General features: G+C 40.6%; 2 protein-coding genes, 1 long non-coding RNA gene and 1 pseudogene across 3 annotated transcripts; 2 read left to right on the plus strand and 2 right to left on the minus strand.

The window, feature by feature from the left end:
- The first annotated feature begins 208 nt into the window (after window positions 1–208).
- LOC115676145 (nudix hydrolase 7-like) lies at window positions 209–4,039 on the plus strand. Its single transcript, XM_030599027.2, has 9 exons — window positions 209–643; window positions 1,169–1,395; window positions 1,507–1,572; window positions 1,736–1,873; window positions 2,582–2,659; window positions 2,743–2,793; window positions 2,890–2,924; window positions 3,060–3,168; window positions 3,517–4,039. Exons 1-9 carry the CDS (start codon window positions 508–510, stop codon window positions 3,718–3,720), a joined length of 1,044 nt encoding a protein of 347 aa, XP_030454887.2. The 5' UTR covers window positions 209–507; the 3' UTR covers window positions 3,721–4,039.
- A 1,687-nt stretch (window positions 4,040–5,726) lies between these two features.
- LOC115668816 (nudix hydrolase 2-like) lies at window positions 5,727–11,695 on the minus strand. Its single transcript, XM_056308250.1, has 13 exons — window positions 11,434–11,695; window positions 10,628–10,705; window positions 10,494–10,544; window positions 10,364–10,398; window positions 10,125–10,233; window positions 9,617–9,819; window positions 7,928–8,009; window positions 7,738–7,772; window positions 7,401–7,500; window positions 7,250–7,300; window positions 7,082–7,138; window positions 6,936–6,970; window positions 5,727–6,070 (listed from the first exon to the last, which is right to left on the minus strand). Exons 1-13 carry the CDS (start codon window positions 11,530–11,532, stop codon window positions 5,866–5,868), a joined length of 1,140 nt encoding a protein of 379 aa, XP_056164225.1. The 5' UTR covers window positions 11,533–11,695; the 3' UTR covers window positions 5,727–5,865.
- Window positions 6,159–6,927, minus strand: LOC130138830 (uncharacterized). The gene is made up of 2 exons (XR_008817114.1): window positions 6,662–6,927; window positions 6,159–6,506 (listed from the first exon to the last, which is right to left on the minus strand). It is a non-coding gene; the product is annotated as an uncharacterized LOC130138830 (long non-coding RNA).
- Window positions 11,696–13,690: 1,995 nt separating the features above from the next.
- On the plus strand, window positions 13,691–17,854 carry LOC115668308 (nudix hydrolase 2-like; annotated as a pseudogene).
- The last annotated feature ends 3,542 nt before the right edge of the window (window positions 17,855–21,396 follow it).

The raw sequence follows: 21,396 nt of genomic DNA on the forward strand, positions 1-21,396 counted from the left end.
GCTACATGCTTTATTAGACGACTAATATAAAGATAATATCAATTATAATCGATTAAGGATATATATATATAAAATAGTCAAATCTGGTGACCAATTGCTAATCTACAACGACAGCGAGAATACCAACACAGGTGACGACCCATAACATGGCAAGTTCTGAGCTTGTGATGTGAATCTTCTCTTTTCTCTGTCTCTGGTCTCTGGTCTCTGCATCTGCAAGTGTGTTGTTCGCACTTGTCGAGCCTTGCATCTCTGCATTTTTCTTCAATTCCGTGTCCGCGGAGGTTTGGAATCAACGAAGCGAACGTTCCCAGCAAATCTTCGGATCTCCAGATCACACGCCATCCCTCCTGACGAAGTTCAGCTTCGCAGAAGACCCGGAAGAGCCTCTATATAGTTAACGGATCCCCGGTCTCAGTCTTTCAAATTGCTTCCACCTTTGGCCGTTGGAGCGATAACTGGACACCTTGGAAAAAAAACGGTTCGTCTCCCATCATCCCCGTTTTGATGTTCGTGCCGAGGCTGAGGAGCATCCAGCTTTTCAACCCGCTTCTCATCGCGAACCGGAGCTCCGTGCCAAGATCGGTCGTGCAGGGCCACTTTTTGAGTACCTTCGCTCCTTGCAAGCGAAAGGCTCTAGAGGGTACGCGCGCTGATCGATGCATTTGGTATTCGCAAGTTTTCATTATTTAATCTGTCGTCTGTGACGGCGATCAAGCCTACCCAAGTACCCAATTTCAGCGTTTCTTCGTCTGTTAGATTCGATGACATTCGCGATCTAGTTAGTATCTGTGTTCGATCCCTTTTTTATCAGAAATTTTTTACTTTTCTTCGTGGGTGTCGCTGTCTTGATGCTCTCGAGCTTATTGTATCCATTGGACGAGGGATTAGTGAGGGGTCTTGGCTGCTGCTGGACAAATATATAATGAGAAAAATTACAGTAATATTCAAGGAAGCAAGGAGCATCACCCAAGAGACTCTTCGTTGGGGAGTTGACTTTGTAAACCAGAGAAAAGACTATTGAAGTCTTCCTCCTTTACTTTTTTATAAATAGTAGTGTTGTAGTGTTCTCTGTTCTGGGTATATTCCTATTAGGGTTTATTACTTTACTTTTGAGCTAGGCAAACCAATATCAATCAGTGGATGAGTTGTCGCTTCATTCGTCCAGGATCAGCTCCTAGAGTGCCATTTCCCATCAGATACAGGTCCATCACCGCATCGTCAGCTTTGAGGCAAGGCATGGCTGAAAAAAACGATAGTGGGATCGAGCAGATTCAGCTGCTCGATGGGATTCAGGATTCATATGGAGGAGTCACTGTGGAGATGAAGGAGCATATGGATGCTGATGTGTTTGCCCCTTTGCTCCGAGCTTCAATATCAAGCTGGAAACAACTGGTACTGAACTTGTACTTCGTCGGTCTTGTCACAAAATTTTTTTTTTTCGATTTGTAAGAATACCACTCTGTTCTACTGTATTTCTTCTTATTGGGTATCTTCTGGTTGCAGGGGAAGAAGGGCGTGTGGATCAAATTGCCCATTGAATATTCACATCTTGTTGACATTATGGTGAAGGTGCGTAGATGTGTTTTTCCGTGGCTAAGAATTAGTATTTGCCCCTGTGAGATTTACTTCAACTTGACAGTCCATACTTGTTAAATCGCTTTCTAGCAGAAAGTTTGATAGGTTTAGGTATGAAACACACGGTTCATTGAAATATTGTCTGGTAATTTGGCAGGATGGATTTAGGTATCATCATGCTGAACCAAATTACTTGATGCTTGTCCGCTGGCTTCCTGAGACCCCCGATACTATTCCTGTGAATGCTTCACATAGGGTGGGCGTTGGTGCTTTCGTCGTGAATGAAAAAAAAGAGGTAGCTTTCTGCCTTGCCATTGTCCCATTTCTTGCATTCGCCCTTTTGAGACTCTCTAATAGGAAGATGCAAAGAGATAGAAATGTAACATATGATTTGCTCATTCGGTTGTTCTTAGAAGTTCAGTGTCAGACTCTAGCACCAGACACTTCTCTCTGCAGCAGTGAGTAAGACTAGAGATGTGCAGTGCGTGAAATCAGCCTGCTTGATAGGCATTGAATCCTTTAGAAGGATAGATAGGATCACAGTAATTTCGCCTGGGAAGAAAACCTCCGCATTCGATATTCATTGGATTTGTATGCGTGTATGTTGCCATTGTGGATAAGCAGAGATATTGGATTTGTTTTCTTTTTCCTAACAGAACCAGTCTTTGGTGCCAATGCCTTGCTATAATCTTTTGGTTTGACTAGGTTATATCTATGACAAGCCGTTTAGTAAGGTGACTTCAGGCCATATTAGCATTTGGAGTGCGATAAATCTTCTCATCTTAGCAACAATCACATAATCTTCTATCGGTTTCCCTCTTTTAAGGGATTTAGCCCGTGGATAACAGCCTTACTTTGTGAAGAGATACAATGCAGTGAAGTTTTATACCAACTTACGTTTGGCGCACGCTTTCACACTGCTTTATCTAGTTTTCAGCGTGATTCTAATGCAGCCAGACACTCAACACTTCAAAGAATTTAAAACCTTTCCCCCCCTTTCTAGGTGCTTGTAGTCCAAGAGCATAGTGGAAGGTTCCAAGGTACGGGTGTGTGGAAACTCCCCACTGGAGTTGTGAACGAGGTGAGTATGTTTAAGATCTCAAGTGCTAGATAAGAAGTATCGATATGTATTGCAATGGTTTGACTGTGACTCTATCCCCGTAGGGTGAGGATATATGTCATGCTGTTGTCAGGGAAGTAAAGGAAGAAACAGGAGTAAGTGATGAGTTCTATGTTGTGTAGAAAAGTAAGGTCTCTGAGGCATTTCACTTGAGAATTCCAACTAAAGCCTTATTCTTTTATGTTCTACAGGTAGACGCTAAATTCGTCGAAGTCCTCTGTTTCAGGTAAAGAAAATCTTCTATTTCAGATTGTGGTGCATTAAAATGTTTTGGTCTTCATTTAGATTTCTGTATTTAGCCTTCTGATGTTTGAAATTGCTTTTGCTTTTCTCATATACTATCTCTTATGTTCTATCACAGACAAAGCCACAAATCATTTTTCACAAAGTCGGATTTGTTCTTCCTTTGTGTGCTTCATCCAGAATCATCTTCTATTGACAAACAGAATGTAGAGATTGAGGCAGCCAAGGTAAATTGCACAGTTGCATATCTTCTTGATTTTGGTGGAAGTACGAGGACTTTTTACTAATTAAATCTTTGCTTGGGCTGTCTTGTACAACATTCGGCTGCATGCTTTAATTTTGCATTCTTGCTCATTTGTGCTAAACAATGAATCTAGTAAAACTTAACGTATAATTTCTTAAGCACATTAACGACGGTTGACTTCACTGAATATCTGTTCGGATCTACCCATTTAGTAGGGGTGTTAAAAGATGATCATTTTCGACCAAAAAGAAAAAAAAGATATGATCATTCATTAGTTCTTTCTTTGGCCAAATTTATGATCTGAACTGAATGGATTTTGTTTTGATTATAGTGGATGCCAATTGAGGACTATGCAGCCCAACCTTTCGTTGTGGGAAACAAGCAATTCAATTTCATGGCGAAGCTATGCTCGAAGAAGGCTGATCAAGGCTACCCTGGTTTCGCTGCTTTGCCCACAACTACTGGGAGTGGCAAAAGGACTTACATCTACTGCAATAACCCCGATAATGTGGAGAACTCTGCAAGTTCTATGTAATTCCTGGGTTGTGATGCGGAATTTCTTCCTTAGACCCAGGCCTACTGCACTGTGTGGATCCCCACCACTGATTTTGTGAGCCCCACATGGGCGGACATGTAGGTGTCACAAAATCAAAGGTTAGGATGGACTCGGTCCAATGGACCTAGGACTAGACAAGAATTTTCTGGTTGTGATGCTTCGTAAACTCTTGCTTCTTGTGTTATGGATGCACTGAATAAATTGAACGAAACAGCTTCATTTTGTGTCATTTTGTAATAGTTTATGTCAAATTCTGTATACATAGTCTGGTTTGAAATGATGGTTTTTGGATGCAGAATCATTTCTATTATTGTGATTTCTAAAGGTTTAAACGCACCCTGTGTAAAGGTTATTTTGTGTGGCCGTGCAATCAAAATAAGTCCCAAGAAGTTTTAATTCATTAAAGCGGTGATTTTGCATTCTAATGTATGAACAATTACGTCACTTTCATCGTATAGCCATGTTTAGCATTGGCACTTCCCTTTTCGTCTGGTGTGGTGCTTTGGAAGGGCACTAAAGCACGAAATGAGTGGACACAGAACTGCATCAGTGAGCAAAATAATCTTACAGGTTAGTCACCTTCAAAATGACTGTACATTGACCATGCTCCATTGAAGAATAAGCTGCAAGAGAGTGATGGAAATGGAGAAGACGTCCCCCATAGGCAACTTCCTGGTGTAATACCTGAGAAAGGGGCTCAATGTCTTTCATCACTCTGAATACGCTATGGCCACTCACAGAGACAGAGCAAAATGCTGATGACTATGTAATACAAGAACACCATCATCTGTTTAAATATATGTGGTACAACAATGACGAATAAGTAAAGAAAAACTAGGCGACAGTACACCAACCATTTTCTTTGTTTCGTCCGCTTTTTAATTTGCATTCTTTTTGCAGCAGATGAGAGGAACAAGTCTTGCTTTTGTTAATTGTTCTGGTCATTGCCAAACCTCATCCTTATTGTATTTTCTGTCTTGCAACTTCATCATACCTTGTCGCTTTTCTTGGATCAATTAAGTTGGATCGAGGGGCAAAGTGCGACATGTGAGCAAATAGTAGGAACCAATATTCATACTATGGAGTTTGAAGTGCTAAAAGCAAGTGTGATGAGGCCTGATTCTATGTCTATGTCAGGCTTAAGTGCATGCAAATTACTGGGGAGTGCGGGAAAATTGACCCCGTCTTGAGTGAAGCCCGACTGTAAGTCTCTGTCTAACTTCATTCAAAAGCAGAAAGACTGAAAAAAACAAGTGTGACGACACTACACTTCTTCGCGACCGATCAAATTCTAACTCATGTCCGGCAATGTCAGTTTGCACCATGAGCAATCCATGCCTGTTTAATGAGAAATCTGCAATATTCGTCTCCACCCGATGATTCTCTTCTCTCAGTTAAATAAAACTGCCGCAAGATCACTTTCTTGTCGTAACGAGCTAACTATTTCATTCTTCTCAACAATCATAATGGATGTGGTAGACAGTACGAACCAGTTCTTCATCGAAAAGGTCATATTCCGTTGAACGGATGGTTGTCGAATTGTTATTGAGGTTAAACAGGATTGTGATATCTATGAAGATCAGTCGCACTTCCGACACAAAGGCGAAATCCCGTGGAGCGAAACAGACCAATCATGCCAATAAGGTATCTTGGTACAAGAAATTTAACCCTTTTTTTTTATTACTGTTCGGTGATTCAATGTTGCCATTTGAACTTCTTATTCGACCCCCAAAGTGTTGACTTCGGCACCAACTTCTTAGCCTTCGGAAATAGAAGGAGAAAGGGCTCTCTCTCATCTTCTATTTTTTTTTTTGGGTCATTATCTTCTGTTTGTTTGAGAACCATTCGTTATGGTGGTGTAGCCGGACGGCGGCTGAGCACTCTAGTTCTTTTGAGCAAAGTAATCGTACCATGGGCAGTCAAATTTTCGATTGGACTTTTGTTAATTAGCTGGGCCACGGAGTGAAATATTGAACTTAAACCCGTTACAAACCGAAAAGGCTTTCTTTTAGAGATGAATAGAAAATGTAATCTTTCTAAACTGACAAATAATTAAGTGCAATCAACACATCTCGACAGAACATGAACCTTGTTGTAAACGGAAAACAGGGGGATCCCCAAATACTATTCAAAATCCCCGAAAAAGACTTCCATAAGATGCTGCACATTCCCAGGGTTATTGCAGTAGGTGCGAATCAATTTGCTGGACTTCAACATGACGGCCAGAGGAGCGAAACCGGTGTAGCCACCGTTCGCCTTCGCTGAGCATATTTTCGCCACATATTGGACCTGCTTATTTTGAAGTACAAAAGGCTGCTGTGCAGTGTATTTTCACAGCAAAACCTGGCCATCTGACTCTACAAGTACCTTCTTGTATTCCAAGATGAAAGATGACTAACTACTTCACTAAAAGTCAATACCTAGAAATTTCCCAGAGCTACTCTATATTTCATAGCCAAAAAAGAACCTAAAAAGGGAATGATTCTGGACTTATGCTCAGTTAGACTGCCCTGCTAAATAAATTAGCACAGGTTGCAATAAAATGCTTAAGGACAAGCCAGTTGCATTGCTCATGGTAACAAAGTCAGTGCACTCGGAAAAGAAGCAAAAACATAGATTCATTCGTTACAAGATTCTCAGATTACTTATAAAGATAGAACTCGAAGCAAGTTAGTTCACTATTCAGAGGATACAACCCCTTGCAGCATCATGTTACTATAGCTAACTTTGGCCTTTAAACCCCTCAAAAAACTCCCCTTGATTTCCTGATAAATTTAAAATAGAAACTATTAGTAAAATTTTGAGGTGACAAATTTTAGAGATTTTCGGTGAATATAGTATCAAATGGAATAATTCAAATGCTAAAAGTAAAGTCAAGCAGAGACAGTAAAAGCAAAAGTCGCTATTATTGCACATTTACCAAAAGCAGAGAGTTTGAAAGTGTGTGCAAGTTACCCGAGCCGCCTCAATTTCTCCATCCTGTTTCGGGACGCAAAGCGAACACGGCCATGGCATTCCAATGAAGAGCATCTCGGATTTCGTAAAGAGTGACTTGTGGCTTTGCCCGTGCTCAAACAAAGGACATTCAATCAGGTTTTTCCACAGGAAAAAGAAAACTGAGGACCAAAAAGTCTTGACAAGGCCAAAGCGTCCATCAGTGAAATGCGAGACCAAACCATACAAAAAGTCTTTACCTGAATGCCAGGACTTCATTGAAGTCAGTGTCTATCTGAATGAAATAAGAACAATCCCTTTAGCTGGCATTCCCAAGCAAAGGAATCGAGATATTAACTCGTTTGCTCTATCGAAATGATGCCCAAAATATGAAAGGATCAGTTACTCCCGTCTCTTCTTTTGCTTCTCTGGATGCCAGGACTTCATCAAATTCAGTGTCTATCTGAATGAAATGAAAACAATCGCTTTAGCTGGCATTCCCATGCAAAGGAATCGAGATATTAGCGTGTTTGCTTGATTGAAACGATGCCCAACGTATGAAAGGATCACTTACTCCTGTCTCTTCTTTTTCTTCTCTTATAGCTGTAGCAAATACATCCTCGCCCTATATAAGTAGTCAAATTATCAAATCCGTAAAAGCATCGTAACCAAAACCCAAGACGCCAAAAACATCTGATGTGGCGTTAATTATCAAATGTACTCACCTCATCGACAAGTCCAGTCAGGAGCTTCCAGATGCCTCTGCCTTTGAATTTTCCGCCTTTCTCCGTAACTACAAGCACCCGGAAAGAGAAGAAAATGTTTCTACTTCAAAACTGCCAAGTCATGATGTAATGTCGCCAGAAACCAGGCATCTGGAAAGAACGAACTTGCACGCATATGTATTGGCTTATGAGATATGATGGTCTAAGAAAGGCCCTTTGTCCGTTCCTTCCTCTAATTTGACTGTCTAAGAGTAGCCAAAGAAAGAATCCAATGAATGACATTGATGGTTCACAGTTTTCTCTCCTTTTCATTCAGACCAAAAGCAGCAACAGCCACCTTATGCGAAGCATCTGCCTGTAACCGAATCCTTCCTGCCCAGTTCGCAAAAAGACAAAAATCATGAGAACGCTCAATACATCATGAAATTGCTCGCTATTCCTGCACAAGAAGCATGTCGCGGGAATAGATCTATCATAAGCCAAGCTACCGGAATATGTTCTGTTGTTCCATGGAGAACTGTATGTACCTTAACTAGCGACTTGACAAGGTGTGCATGCTCAATGGGCACTTTGATCCACACGCCTCTCCTCTTCTGTGACTCATGATAACTAACAAGGCATGAGACACATAGATCAAGAAGTTACATCTAAAAGAAAACAATGAAGAGAGAATCAAATTCGTTACCAATTCTCCCCATTTGGGAATTGAAGCCCTGAGCTTATTGATGAAGTTCTGAGTATCCATGAGCTCCTGGATTTCAACTTCAACTCCATCTAGCCAGCATCTTCCCAACCAAGTAATTCTTGATTCTCACTACTTGCAGTCTTATCTTGCTTGTCTACTGACTTGACATGTTTATGATATCAAAATCGGCATCCTAAGAGATAAAACAGAATATACTGAGTATTCACAATTCACCAGCTTAAGTTATAGCAGAAGACCAACTATCAGCACCGACTATAACTGTGAACACTTGGACCAAACATTCAGCGTAAGAGGTGGCAAAATATGAGAGGACAAATTCTGGAACAAAGTGACAGAGAGACCAAGTATGATGGACCAAAAAGGACTATTTCTCTTAACTTTACCGAGCGGAGTGTTGATAGATCTAAACTTTTTGGTAATCTAGGAGTCACTTCTGTTTTGGGTTCTGTTTTTCCTTCCCTCCCTATTTCAATAGGATCATATGTTAGGACGTATTCAACAGTCGAATGGTTATGGTAAAGAGCAGATATAGTACATAGAGACAGAAATACAATAAGGACGGCGTTTGGCGATAACCAGAACAACAAACAAAAGCAAGATACGATCATCTGCTGCAAAAGAGTGCACACAAAACAAAGAAAATGGTTTATGTACTGTCCCTTAGTTTTTCTTTTTCTTTTCTTTTTTCCGTCATTGTTGTTCCATATATATTTGAACAGATGGTGTTCTTGTATTGTATAGTCATCAGCATTTTGCTGTGTGTTTGTAAGTGGCCATAGTGAATTCAGAGCGATGAAAGACAATTGAGTCCTTTCTCAGTGTATTACACCGGGTAATTGCCTCTCTGGGAGGTCTTCTCCATTTCCATCACTTCTTGCAGCTTATTCTTCAATGGATCATGGTCAATTTATAGTTATTATGAAGATGACCAAGCTGCAACATCATTTTGCTCACTGATGCAGTTCTGTGTCTCTACTCATTTCGTGCTTTTTTCCCTTCCAAAGGAGAGCACCAAACGAAAAGTGAAGCGCTAATTCTCAAACATCGTTATACCATGAAAGTGCAGTAACTGTTCGTACTTCGGAATGCAAAATCACAGTTTGAATGGATTAAATCTTCCAGGGATTTTTCGTATGCGTGGCCGCAGAAAATATCAATTACACAGGTTGCTTAGAAAACAACCTTTAGAAATTAGAATAAGAAAAGTGATTCTGCTTCCCCAGATAGCTTCCCGAAAACAACACTAATCCAAACCAGACTATGTTAACAGAACTTTGTATAAACTACTATAGCAGGACAGAAGATGTGGCTGTTTCATGCTATTTATTCAGCGCATCCACAACACAAGAAGCAAAAGTTCATGCAACATCACAACCGAGAATTTTTTGCCTAGTCCCAGGTCCATTGGACCGACTCCATCCTAACCGCTACGAAATCAGCGGTGGGGATCAACGTGGTCCAGTGGGCCCAGGTCTAGGGAAGAAATTCCCCATCACAACCCAGGAATTACGTAGAACTTGCAAAGTTCTCCTGAACTCCAAGGTAATTATTGCAGTAGATGTAAGACCTTTTGTCACTCCGAGTCGTTGTTGCCAAAGGTGCGAAACCGGGGTAGCCATCATTCGCCCTCGCCAAGCAAATCTTTGCCGTAGAACTGAATTGCTTGTTTCTGACAATGAAAGGTTGTGCTGCGTACTCCTCAATCGGCATCCACTAGAATGAAATATAAAAATGGTCTACTTCGGTTCATAGGTTTGGCCAAAGAAATAACTAATGAATGATCATCCTTTAACGCCCCCAGTAAAGTGTGGATCTTAATAGTCATTCAGTGAAGTCACTCGTCCTTGCTTAAGAAACATTATACGTTTTACTAGACTCATTGTTCAGCACAAATGAGCAAGAATGCAAGATTAAAGCAACGCAGCCAGTATTGTGCAAGAGCCCGAGCAAAGATTTAATTTGTAAAAAGTCGCCCTACTTCTACCAAAATCAATAAGATTTGCAAGTGCGCAATTTACCAGGGCCGCCTTGACCTCTACATTCTGTCTCTCGATAGAAGATGATCGTGGCTGAAGCACGCAAAGGAAGAACAAATCTGATTTCGTGAAGAATGATTTGTGGTCTTGCCTGCGGTAGTACATAAGAGATAGTATTTTAGAAAAGAGAATGCAAATTTGAACATCAGAAGGCTAAACATGGAAAAAGGCTCCAAATGAAGGCCAAAACACCGCAATCTGAAGTAGAGGATTTTCTTTACCTGGAACAGAGGACTTCGACAAATTTAGTGTCTACCTGCAGAACTTAAAAGAATATGGCTTCGGTTGGAATTTTCAAGTGAATGCCTCAGAGAATTAACTTTTCAACACGACATAAAACTCGTCACTTACTCCCGTCTCTTCCTGTACTTCTCTGACAACTGCATGGCCTATATCCTCACCCTACGGGGATAGAGTGACAGTCAAACAATTGCAATACATATTGATAATTCTGATGCAGCACTTGATATCTTCGACGTACTCACCTCGTTAACAACTCCATTGGGGAGCCTCCACGCACCCGTACCTTTGAACCTTCCGCTATTCTCTTGGACAACAAGCACCTAGAAAGAGAAGGGAGGGGGGGGGGGGGGGGTGTGAAGGTTTTAAGTTCTTGCGAGTGTTGAGTGTGTGGTTGTATTAGAATCACGTCGAAAACCAGATAAAACAGAGCGAAAGCATGCACCGGAGGAAAGCTGATGTAAAATTTTGCTGCGTTTTATCTGTTCAGAAAGTAAGGCTGTCATTGACGGATTGAATCACTCAAGAGAGGAAAACAGACAGAAGATTATAGATTTTTGCTAAAGATGAGAAGGTTCATCGTAGTTCAAATGCTCATATGGCCGGAAGTCACGTTACTAAACGGCTGGTCGTATAGATATCCTGGTCAAACCAAAAGATTATAGCAAGGCATGGGCACTAAAGACAGGTTCTGTTAGGAAAAAGGTAAAAAGTCCAACATGTCCGCTTATCAACAATGGTAACATACATGCACACGAATCCAATGAACATTGAATGCTAAGGATTTCTTCCCAGGCGAAATTACTGGCGATCCTATCTAACCTTCTAAAGGATTCAATGCCTATCAAGCAGGCGGATTTCGCGCACCGCACATCTCTAGTGTTACTTACGGCTTCAGGGAGAAGTGTCCAGTGTTAGAATCCGAGCTTGAACTTCTAAGAACTACTGAGTGAGCAAATCGAATGTTACATTTCATCTCCGTGCATCTTCCTATTAGCTAGTCTTAAAGGGCTAATGCAAGAAATGAGACAATGGCAAGGCAGAAAGCTACCTCTCTTTTATCATTCAAGACGAAAGCACGAACGCGCACCCCATGTGAAGCATTCACACGAGTAAGATTGGGGGTCACAGGAAGCCAGGGGACAAACATCAAGTAACGCCCTACAGAATGGTGGTGCCTAAATCCTTCCAGCCAAATTACGGGACAATATGACAGTCAACCGTCTATTTCAGACCTAAGCCCATCAAAATTTCTGCTAGAAAGAGATTTAACAAGTACGGACGATGGAGTCGAACTTGCCGTACAAACTCAATGAAACTTTCTGCCAAATTACTCGGCGGAGCTCGGGCTCGCCTAGAATGGCCGAGCCTCAAGCTCGCCGGCCTAGGGCGAGCTCGAGCTCGCCGCCAGAGGCCGACAGCCCGCCGGCCGTCGCCGCGGTCGGCGACCGGCCTGAGGAAGAAGAAAAAGAAAAAGGAAGAAAAGGAAAAAAGAAAAGAAAAGAATAAATAATAAATAATTCGATTTTTTTTAAAATAATAATAAATTATTTAAAAATATATATAATATAAATAAAAATTCGATTTTTTTAAATAATTATTTTTATAAAAACAAACGTTTCATTAACTAAAGAAACGAGCCCAAGTGTCGAGGACTTGCGCACGACCTTTATGGATTCGGGCAGAAGGATCGGAACTAGAGCTCGAGCATCGGGGACTTGAGCACGGCATTTATGGACCCAAGTTCAAGTGCCGAATCATTGGGTACGAGCACCAGGGATTCGGGCTCAACCTCGATGGACCCGGGCGTGGGTACCTAGAGTCCGGGCCCTAGACTCTGAGGTCTCGAGCTCGGCCACCAAGACCTGGTCCTAAATGTCGAGACTCGGGAACTAACGTTGAGGTTTTTGTGCCTAAACTTAGAGTTTCGGGTTCAAGCGCCAATAGCGAGTCATACTTCGTAAAAAGTTTTCCGATTCTTTTAAAGAGGAAATCATTTTCCTGAATTTAAGCTTTTGATAAGGAAACCTTTTCCATTAATTAGGAAACTCATTTTCCTAAGGAAATATATGTTGGAAAATGTTTTCCACGAAACAAATGGATTTTTCAAGAAATTGCATTCTTAAATTAGGAAAGTGAAAAAGCTTTCCGGAATTGATCATCTTAAATTTGTAACTTTCACGGAAAATGTACCGTTTTTGGAAAATGTTTTCCAGGAAATCATTTTCCAGGAAAACGGTCAGTTTTCCTTTATTTGGAAAATGATTTTAATCTTATGATTTTATTTCGGACAAAAAAAATCGAATTTTTTATTTTAAAACAATAAGAATTTTATTTTATTTTTAATTTTATTTTATTTTTTAAAAAATCGAATTTTTAATTATTTTTAATTTTCTTTTATTTTTAAAAAATTTCAAATTTTTAATTATTTTTCTTTTTTCTCTTTTCTTTCCTTTTTCTTTTTCCTCTTCCTCCGCAACTGGCTGGCGATGGCCACAGGTGAGCTTGAGCTCATCGTTCTTCGCCTCATTCGAGCTCGGGCTTGCCTGGATCTGGTGAGCTGTAAGCTTGCCAGCCTTCGCCGAGCTCGAGCTTGACTCGCCTGGATCTGGCGAGCTGCGAGCTCGCCAGCCTCGACGGAGCTTGGGCTAACAAGCTCGCAGCTCGCTGGCCTTGGCCGAGCTCGCAGCTCGCTGGCCTTGGCCGAGCTCGGGCTCGCTTGGATCTGGCGAGCCGCGAGCTCGCCATCCTCTGCTGAGCCCAAGCTTAGCTCGCTTGGATCTGGCGAGCCCGAGCTCACTAGCCTCGACGGAGCTCGGGTTGATGAGCTCGAGGCTCGCCTGGATCGAGCGAGCCTGTGGCCGGTTGCCGGAGACTAGCGGAGGGAGGAAGAAGGAAAAAGAAAAAAGAAAAAAGATAAAGAAAACAAAGGAAAGAAAAGGAAAAAAAAAAGAAAAATAAAATATTTACAAATTTAAGATAATCAATTCCGAAAAATATTTTTACCTTATTAAATTAGGAAATTCATTTTTCTAAATTTATATATGAATATTTTCCTTAACCGGAAAGTATTTTCGATTGATAAAATCATTTTTGGACAATCAAATGAATGAAAGTCTGAAAAATACTTTTTCAGAAAATACTTTCACCGAGACAAACGCACTCTAAATCTCACGGTGGCCAATACTAATCCTTAGCCAAGAAGAAAGATGTAAGTGTACCTCCTCCATGCTACCGACAAGATGTGAACATTGAGTGACCAATTTGATCCAAACAACCTTCTTCCCCTGCAACCAAAAGATACCCAATTAGAACAGATGTAGTAGTAACAAAGAGGTATTGCTACAAATCGAAAGACAAAAATTGACAAGACTGAAGAAATGCAAGTTGAATACCTGTTGTTTCCAGCTTGATAGTGAAGCTCGGAGCAAAGGGGCAAAGACATCAGCATCCATACGCTCCTTCATAACCAAAGTGACTCCATCATGTGAATCCAGAATTCCATCGAGCAGTTGAATCCGCTCGATCCGACTGATGATGCACTGATGGACTCGTATGTGATGGGAAATGACATTCTTCTCTTGGGGAAAGTATAGATAGGAGAATATGAAGAAGACAGAGAGAGGGTAGGGAAATGGCATTCTTCTGTTGGGGAAAGTATAGATAGGAGAATATGAAGAGAGACAGATCTGTGGTGATGAAGGAGCGTATGGATGCTTATGTCTTTGCCCATTTGCTCCGAGCTTCACTATCAAGCTGGAAACAACATGTACTCAACTTGCATTTCTTCGGTCTTGTCAATTTTTGACTTTCAATTTGTAACAATACCGCTTTGTTACTACTACATCTGTTCTTATTGGGTATCTTTTGGCTGCAGGGGAAGAAGGTTGTTTGGATCAAATTGGTCACTCAATGTTCACATCTTGACGGTAGTATGGAGGAGGTACTTTTGTATGCTTTTTCTTGGCTGATAATTAGTATTGACCACTATGAGATTTAGTTCAACTCCATCGTCCATACTTGTTTAATCTCTTTCTAGCAGAAATTTTGATGGGCTTAGGTATGAAATAGACGGTTGATTGCAATATCGTCCCGTAATTTGGCAGGAAGGATTTAGGCACCACCATTCTGAAGGGCGTTACTTGATGTTTGTCCTCTGGCTTCCTGTGACCCCCAATCTTATTCGTGTGAATGCTTCACATGGGGTGCGCGTTGGTGCTTTCGTCTTGAATGATAAAAGAGAGGTAACTTTCTGCCTTGCCATTGTCTCATTTCTTGCATTAGCCCTTTTAAGAATATCTGATAGGAAGATGCAAGGAGATGAAATCTAACATTCGGTTTGCTCATTCAGTAGTTCTTAGAAGTTCAAGCTCGGACTCTTACACCGGACACTTCTCCCTGAATCAGCAAGTAAAACTAGAGATGTGCAGTCCGTGAAATCCGCCTGCTTTATAGGCATTGAATCCTTTAGAAGGATAGATAGGATCGCCAGTAATTTCGCCTGGGAAGAAATCCTTAGCATTCAATGTTCATTGGATTCGTGTGCATGTATGTTACCATTGTTGATAAGCGGACACCTGTCTTTAGTGCCCATGCCTTGCTATAATCTTTTGGTTTGACTAGGATATCTATACGACAAGCCGTTTTGTAACGTGACTTCCAGCCATATGAGCATTTGAAGTACGATGAGCCTTCTCATCTTTAGCAAAAATCTATAATCTTCTGTCTGTTTTCCTCTCTTAAGTGATTCAATCCATCAATGGCAGCCTTATGAATAGACAAAACGCAGCAAAATTGTACATCAGCTTTTCTTCGGCACATGCTTTCGCTCTGTTTTATCTGGTTTTCAACGTGATTCTAATACAAGTATACAGCCACACACTCAACACTTAAAAGAACTTAAAACCTTCACCCCCTTATCTTTCTAGGTGCTTGTCGTCCAAGAGAATAGTGAAAGGTTCAAAGGTACGGGTGCGTGGAAGCTCCCCAATGGAGTTTTTAACAAGGTGAGTACGTCTAAGATATCAAGTGCTGCGTCAAAATTATCAATATGTATTGCAATTGTTTGACTGTGACTCTATCCCCGTGGGGTGAGGATATAGGCCATGCAGCAGTCAGAGAAGTAAAGGAAGAGACGGGAGTAAGTGACGAGTTTTAAGTCGTGTTGAAAAGCTAATTCTCTGAGGCATTCACTTGAGAATTCCAACTGAAGCCATATTCTTTTAAGTTCTGCAGGTAGACACTAAATTCGTCGAAGTCCTCTGTTTCAGGTAAAGAAAATCCTCTACTTCAGATTGCGGTGTTTTGGCCTTCATTTAGAGCCTTCTTCCATGTTTTTTTTTAATAACCCAGGAACCCCCGCACGGCCGACAGCCGGAGGGGTAAATCTGGGGTGACGCTAACGCAGGACCCACCACCACGGCGCCACACTTAAGAATCCCTAACGACTAGGCTGGGGTTCGAACTCCGATCCCTTTGTGGGTGGACAAGAGCGCAAGCCAACGCAGCCGCTGCGGGCGGTGGTGCCTTTTTCCATGTTTAACCTTCTGATGTTCAAATTTGCATTCTCTTTTCTAAAATACTATCTCTTAAGTGCTACCGCAGGCAAGACCACAAATCATTCTTCACGAAATCAGATTTGTTCTTCCTTTGCGTGCTTCAGCCACGATCATCTTCTATCGAGAGACAGAATGTAGAGGTCAAGGCGGCCCAGGTAAATAGCGCACTTGCAAATCTTATTGATTTTGGTAGAAGTAGGGCGACTTTTTACTAATTAAATCTTTGCTCGGGCTGTCTTGCACAATACTGGCTGCGTTGCTTTAATCTTGCATTCTTGCTCATTTGTGCTGAACAATGAGTCTAGTAAAACGTATAATGTTTCTTAAGCAAGGACGAGTGACTTCACTGAATGACTATTAATATCCACCCCCTTACTGGGGGCGTTAAAGGATGATCATTCATTAGTTATTTCTTTGGCCAAACCTATGAACCGAAGTAGACCATTTTTATATTTGATTCTAGTGGATGCCAATTGAGGAGTACGCAGCACAACCTTTCATTGTCAGAAACAAGCAATTCAGTTCTACGGCAAAGATTTGCTTGGCGAGGGCGAATTATGGCTACCCCGGTTTCGCACCTTTGGCAACGATGACTTGGAGTGACAAAAGGTCTCACATCTACTGCAATAATTACCTTGGTGTTCAGGAGAACTTTGCAAGTTCTACGTAATTCCTGGGTTGCGATGGGGAATTTCTTCCCTAGACCTGGGCCCACTGGACCACGTTGATCCCCACCGCTGATTTCGTAGCGGTTAGGATGGAGTCGGTCCAATGGACCTGGGACTAGGCAAAAAATTCTCGGTTGTGATGTTGCATGAACTTTTGCTTCTTGTGTTGTGGATGCGCTGAATAGATAGCATGAAACAGCCACATCTTCTGTCCTGCTATAGTAGTTTATACAAAGTTCTGTTAACATAGTCTGGTTTGGATTAGTGTTGTTTTCGGGAAGCTATCTGGGGAAGCAGAATCACTTTTCTTATTCTAATTTCTAAAGGTTGTTTTCTAAGCAGCCTGTGTAATTGATATTTTCTGCGGCCACGCATACGAAAAATCCCTGGAAGATTTAATCCATTCAAACTGTGATTTTGCATTCCGAAGTACGAACAGTTACTGCACTTTCATGGTATAGCGATGTTTAAGAATTAGCGCTTCCCTTTTCGTTTGGTGCTCTCCTTTGGAAGGGAAAAAAGCACGAAATGAGTAGAGACACAGAACTGCATCAGCGAGCAAAATAATATCGCAGCTTAGTCATCTTCATAATAACTATAAATCGACCATGATCCATTGAAGAATAAGCTGCAAGAAGTGATGGAGATGGAGAAAACCTCCTAGAGAGGCAATTATCAGGTGTAATCCACTGAGAAAGGACTCAATTGTCTTTCATCGCTCTGAATTCACTATGGCCACTTACAAACACAGCAAAATGCTGATGACTATACAATACAAGCTCACCATCTGTTCAAATATATATGGAACAACAATGACGGAAAAAAGAAAAGAAAAAGAAAAACTAAGGGACAGTACATAAACCATTTTATTTGTTTTGTGTGCACTCTTTTGCAGCAGATGATCATATCTTGCTTTTGTTTTTTGTTCTGGTTATCGCCAAACGTCGTCCTTATTGTATTTCTGTCTCTATGTACTATATCTGCTCTTTACCATAACCATTCAACTGTTGAATACGTCTGAACATATGCTCCTATTGAAATAGGGAGGGAAGGAAAAACAGAACCCAAAACAGAAGTGACTCCTAGGTTACCAAAAAGTTTAGATGTATCAAGACTCCGCTCGGTAAAGTTAAGAGAAATAGTCGTTTTTGGTCCATCATACTCGGTCTCTTTTTGTCACTTTGTTCCAGAATTTGTCCTCTCATATTTTGCCACCTCTTACGCTGAATGTTTGGTCCAAGTGTTCACAGTTATAGTCAGTGCGGATAGTTGGTCTTCTGCTGTAACTTAAGCTGGTGAATTGTGAATACTCAGTATATTCTGTTTTATCTCTTAGGATGCCGATTTTGATATCATAAGATAAGACTGCCAGTAGTGAGGATCAAGAATTACTTGGTTGGGAAGATGCTGGCTAGATGGAGTTGAAGTTGAAATCCAGGAGCTTATGGATACTCAGAACTTCATCAATAAGCTCAGGGCTTCAATTCCCAAATGGAGAGAATTGGTAACGAATTTGATTCTCTCTTCATTGTTTTCTTTTAGATGTAACTTCTTGATCTGCGTGTCTTATGCCTTGTTAGTTATCATGAGTCACAGAAGAGGAGAGGCGTGTGGATCAAAGTGCCCATTGAGCATGCACACCTTGTCAAGTCACTAGTTAAGGTACATACAGTTCTCCATGGAACGGAACATATTCCGGTAGCTTGGCTTATGATAGATCAATTCCCGGGACATGCTTCTTGTGCAGCAATAGCGAGCAATTTCATGATGCATCGAGCGTTCTCATGATTTTTGTTTTCATGCGAACTGGGCAGGAAGTATTTAGGTACACGCAGATGCTTCGCTTAAGGTGGCTGTTGCTGCTTTTGGTCTGAATGAAAAAGGAGAGAAAACTGTGAAACCTCAATGTCATTCATTGGATTCTTTCTTTTGGCTACTCTTAAGACCGTCAAATTAGAGGAAGGAACGGACAAAGGGCCTTTTTTAGACCATCATAACTCATAAGCCAATACATATACGTGCAAGTTCATTCTTTCCAGATGCCTGGTTTCTGATGAAATTACATCATGACTTGGCAGTTTCGAATTCGAAACATTTTCTTCTCTCTCCAGGTGCTTGTAGTTACGGAGAAAGGCGGATAATTCAAAGGCACAGGCATCTGGAAGCTCCTGACTGGACTTGTCAATGAGGTGAGTACATTTGATAATTAACGCCACATCAGATGTTTTTGGCGTCTTGGGTTTCAGTTACGATGCTTTTACGGATTTAATAATTTGACTACGTATAGGGTGAGGATGTATTTGCTACAGATATCAGAGAAGTCAAAGAAAAAGTAAAAGAAGAGACATGAGTAAGTGATCCTTTCATATGTTGGGCATCGTTTCGATAAGCAAACATGCTAATATCTCGATTCCTTTGTATGGGAATGCCAGCTAAAGCGATTTTTTTTGTTTCATTCAGATAGACACTAAATTCAATGAAGTCCTGGCATTGGTAAAGAGGATGTTCTTCTTCAAAGATTGAAATTAATGCGATAATTCTGTTATCTTTCTTAAAAGCCTGGTTTAACAATGTTGCACTGCTATAATTTAGTTTCGCGTTTCACTGATGGACACTTTGGCATTGTCAATACTTTTTTGTCCTCATTTTTCTCTTTCCTGTGGAATAACCAGATTGAATGTCCTTTGTTTGAGCACAGGCAAAGCCACAAGTCATTGTTTACGAAATCCGAGTTGCTCTTCCTCTGCATGTCGTGGGCGTGTTCGCCTTGCATCCTGAAACAGGATAGAGAAATTGAGGCGGCTCGGGTAACTTGCACACACTTTCCAACTCTCTCTGCTTTTGGTAAATATGCAATAAGAGTGACTTTTGCTTTTACTGTTTCAGTTTAACTTTACTTTTAGTGTTTGAATTATTCCATTTGATACTATATCCACCGAAAATCTTTAAAATATGTCACCTCAAAATTTTACTAATAGTTTCTCTTTTAAATTTATCAGGAAATCAAGAGGAGCTTTTTGAGTGGCCTAAAGGTCAACGTTAGCTACAGTAACATGATGCTGCAAGGGGTTGTATCCTCTGAATAGTGAACTAGCTTCCTTCAAGTTCTATCTTTATGAGTAAACTGAGAATCTTGTAACGACTGAATCCATGGTTTTGCTTCTTTTCCAACTGCACCGACTTTGTTACCATGAGTAATGCAACTGGCTTGTCCTTAAGCATTTTATTGCAATCTGTGCTAATTCATTTAGCAGGACAGTGTAACTGAGCATAAGTCCGGAATCATTCCCTTTTCTGGTTCTTTTTTGGCTATGAAGTTCAGAGTAGCTCTGGGACATTTCTAGGTATTGACTTTCAGAGAAGTAGTTAGTCATCTTTCGTCTTGGAATACATGAAGATACTTGCAGTGTATGTTCACAGCAAAACCTTTTGACCAATCGAGGGATATGCTCAGCAGCCTTTTGTACTTCAAAATAAGCAGGTTGACCATGTGGCGAAAATATGCTCAGCGAAGGCCAACGGTGACCACCCCCGATTTCGCTCCTCTGGCCATCATGTTAATGTCCGGTAAAATCATTCACACCAACTACAATAACCCTGGGAATCTGCAGTATGTTATGGAAGTTTTTTTCCTGGGATTTTGAATAGTATTTAGAGCCCTATGTTTTCTGTTTACAACAGGGTTCAGTTTCTGTCGAGATGTGTTGGTTTTACTTAGTTATTTTTCAGTTTAAGAAAGGTTACATTTGACTTGTACATTCTTTCTTCTTGGCCAAATTCCCCAAAAAATTCCAAACTTTAGGCCAAGTCACAAATCTGCCCCGAACTTTTTTTTGTCTCAAAAAAAACCATAAACTTAATTTTGGTCCAGTCCCAAATCTGCCTCCAACGTTTTTTTGTCTCAGAAAAAATTTCAAATTTTAAGTGTAGTCTCAAATCTGTCCCGAATTTTGTTTTATGTAAAAAAAATCACCAAAATTCAATTTATTTTCAAAAATATACCCCGTGATCTAATCCCAACTTGACGTGGTACTTCAACGTCGATAACAAATCCACATCAACAAAGTAATGGGGCTTTTTTTAGATAAAGAAAAGTTCTGAGCAAATCTGGATTGAACCCAAAAATTAGGTTTTTTTTTAAATTAAAAAAAGTTTTTTGGGATGGATTTGTTATCGTTCCTAACTTTCATATCCTAGAATGGTTTTATTTTGGAAAATTTCAACAATTTTTATGGGGTTGGATTTGTTATCGAAGTGGAAATGCGACGTCGGTTTGTACCTATCGCCCAATTACTTTGCTGATATGAATTTGTTATCGACGCGAAAGTGTCACGTCAAGTTGGAACTGGATCACGGAGTATATTTTTGAAAATAAATTGAAATTTGCTAATTTTTTTTACACAAAACAAAATTTGGGGCAGATTTGAAACTAATCTTAAAGTTTAGGGTTTTTTTTTAGACATGTTCGCTCGTTTTACGACGAGGAATATCCTTCACCGAAACTTCGATTTTCGATTTTTATTAAGGTAGGTTCTGTGGCTTGATTACTAGGAGAGTTGTGGTGAAAAATAAAGTGTGACACGGGATTGTATGGAATGGATAGAAATCGAATGGACTGGAAATGGGTATGAGATCAACAAAGTTTCAAGCTACGTTACAATACTCATATGAAAGCTGTAAAGGACTTGAAAGTTAACTAAAGCTACAGGAAGCTGTAAATACAAGAAGTAAAGGTGCATAGGAAACTAAAGTGCAGATAAGCTTGAATGTTTTTGCATTGTTGTTGGT

Source organism: Syzygium oleosum, unplaced genomic scaffold (assembly GCF_021117445.2).
Source record: "Syzygium oleosum isolate NSW1041296 unplaced genomic scaffold, Sole_v2.1 Sole_v2.01, whole genome shotgun sequence".
NCBI classification, from domain to species: Eukaryota; Viridiplantae; Streptophyta; class Magnoliopsida; order Myrtales; family Myrtaceae; genus Syzygium; species Syzygium oleosum.

Excerpts from the sequence above, each read along its gene's own strand:
- LOC115676145 (XM_030599027.2), top strand. The coding sequence starts at position 508 with ATGTTCGTGCCGAGGCTGAGGAGCATCCAGCTTTTCAACCCGCTTCTC. Across the intron at positions 644-1,168 it reads CAAGCGAAAGGCTCTAGAGG|GATCAGCTCCTAGAGTGCCA; the intron begins GTACGCGCGCTG and ends TCATTCGTCCAG. Across the intron at positions 1,874-2,581 it reads TCGTGAATGAAAAAAAAGAG|GTGCTTGTAGTCCAAGAGCA; the intron begins GTAGCTTTCTGC and ends CCCCCTTTCTAG.
- LOC115668816 (XM_056308250.1), bottom strand. The coding sequence starts at position 11,532 with ATGTTTGTCCCCTGGCTTCCTGTGACCCCCAATCTTACTCGTGTGAAT. Across the intron at positions 10,706-11,433 it reads TCTTGAATGATAAAAGAGAG|GTGCTTGTTGTCCAAGAGAA; the intron begins GTAGCTTTCTGC and ends TTCTCTTTCTAG. Across the intron at positions 8,010-9,616 it reads GAGAACTTTGCAAGTTCTAC|TTATCATGAGTCACAGAAGA; the intron begins GTAATTCCTGGG and ends ATGCCTTGTTAG.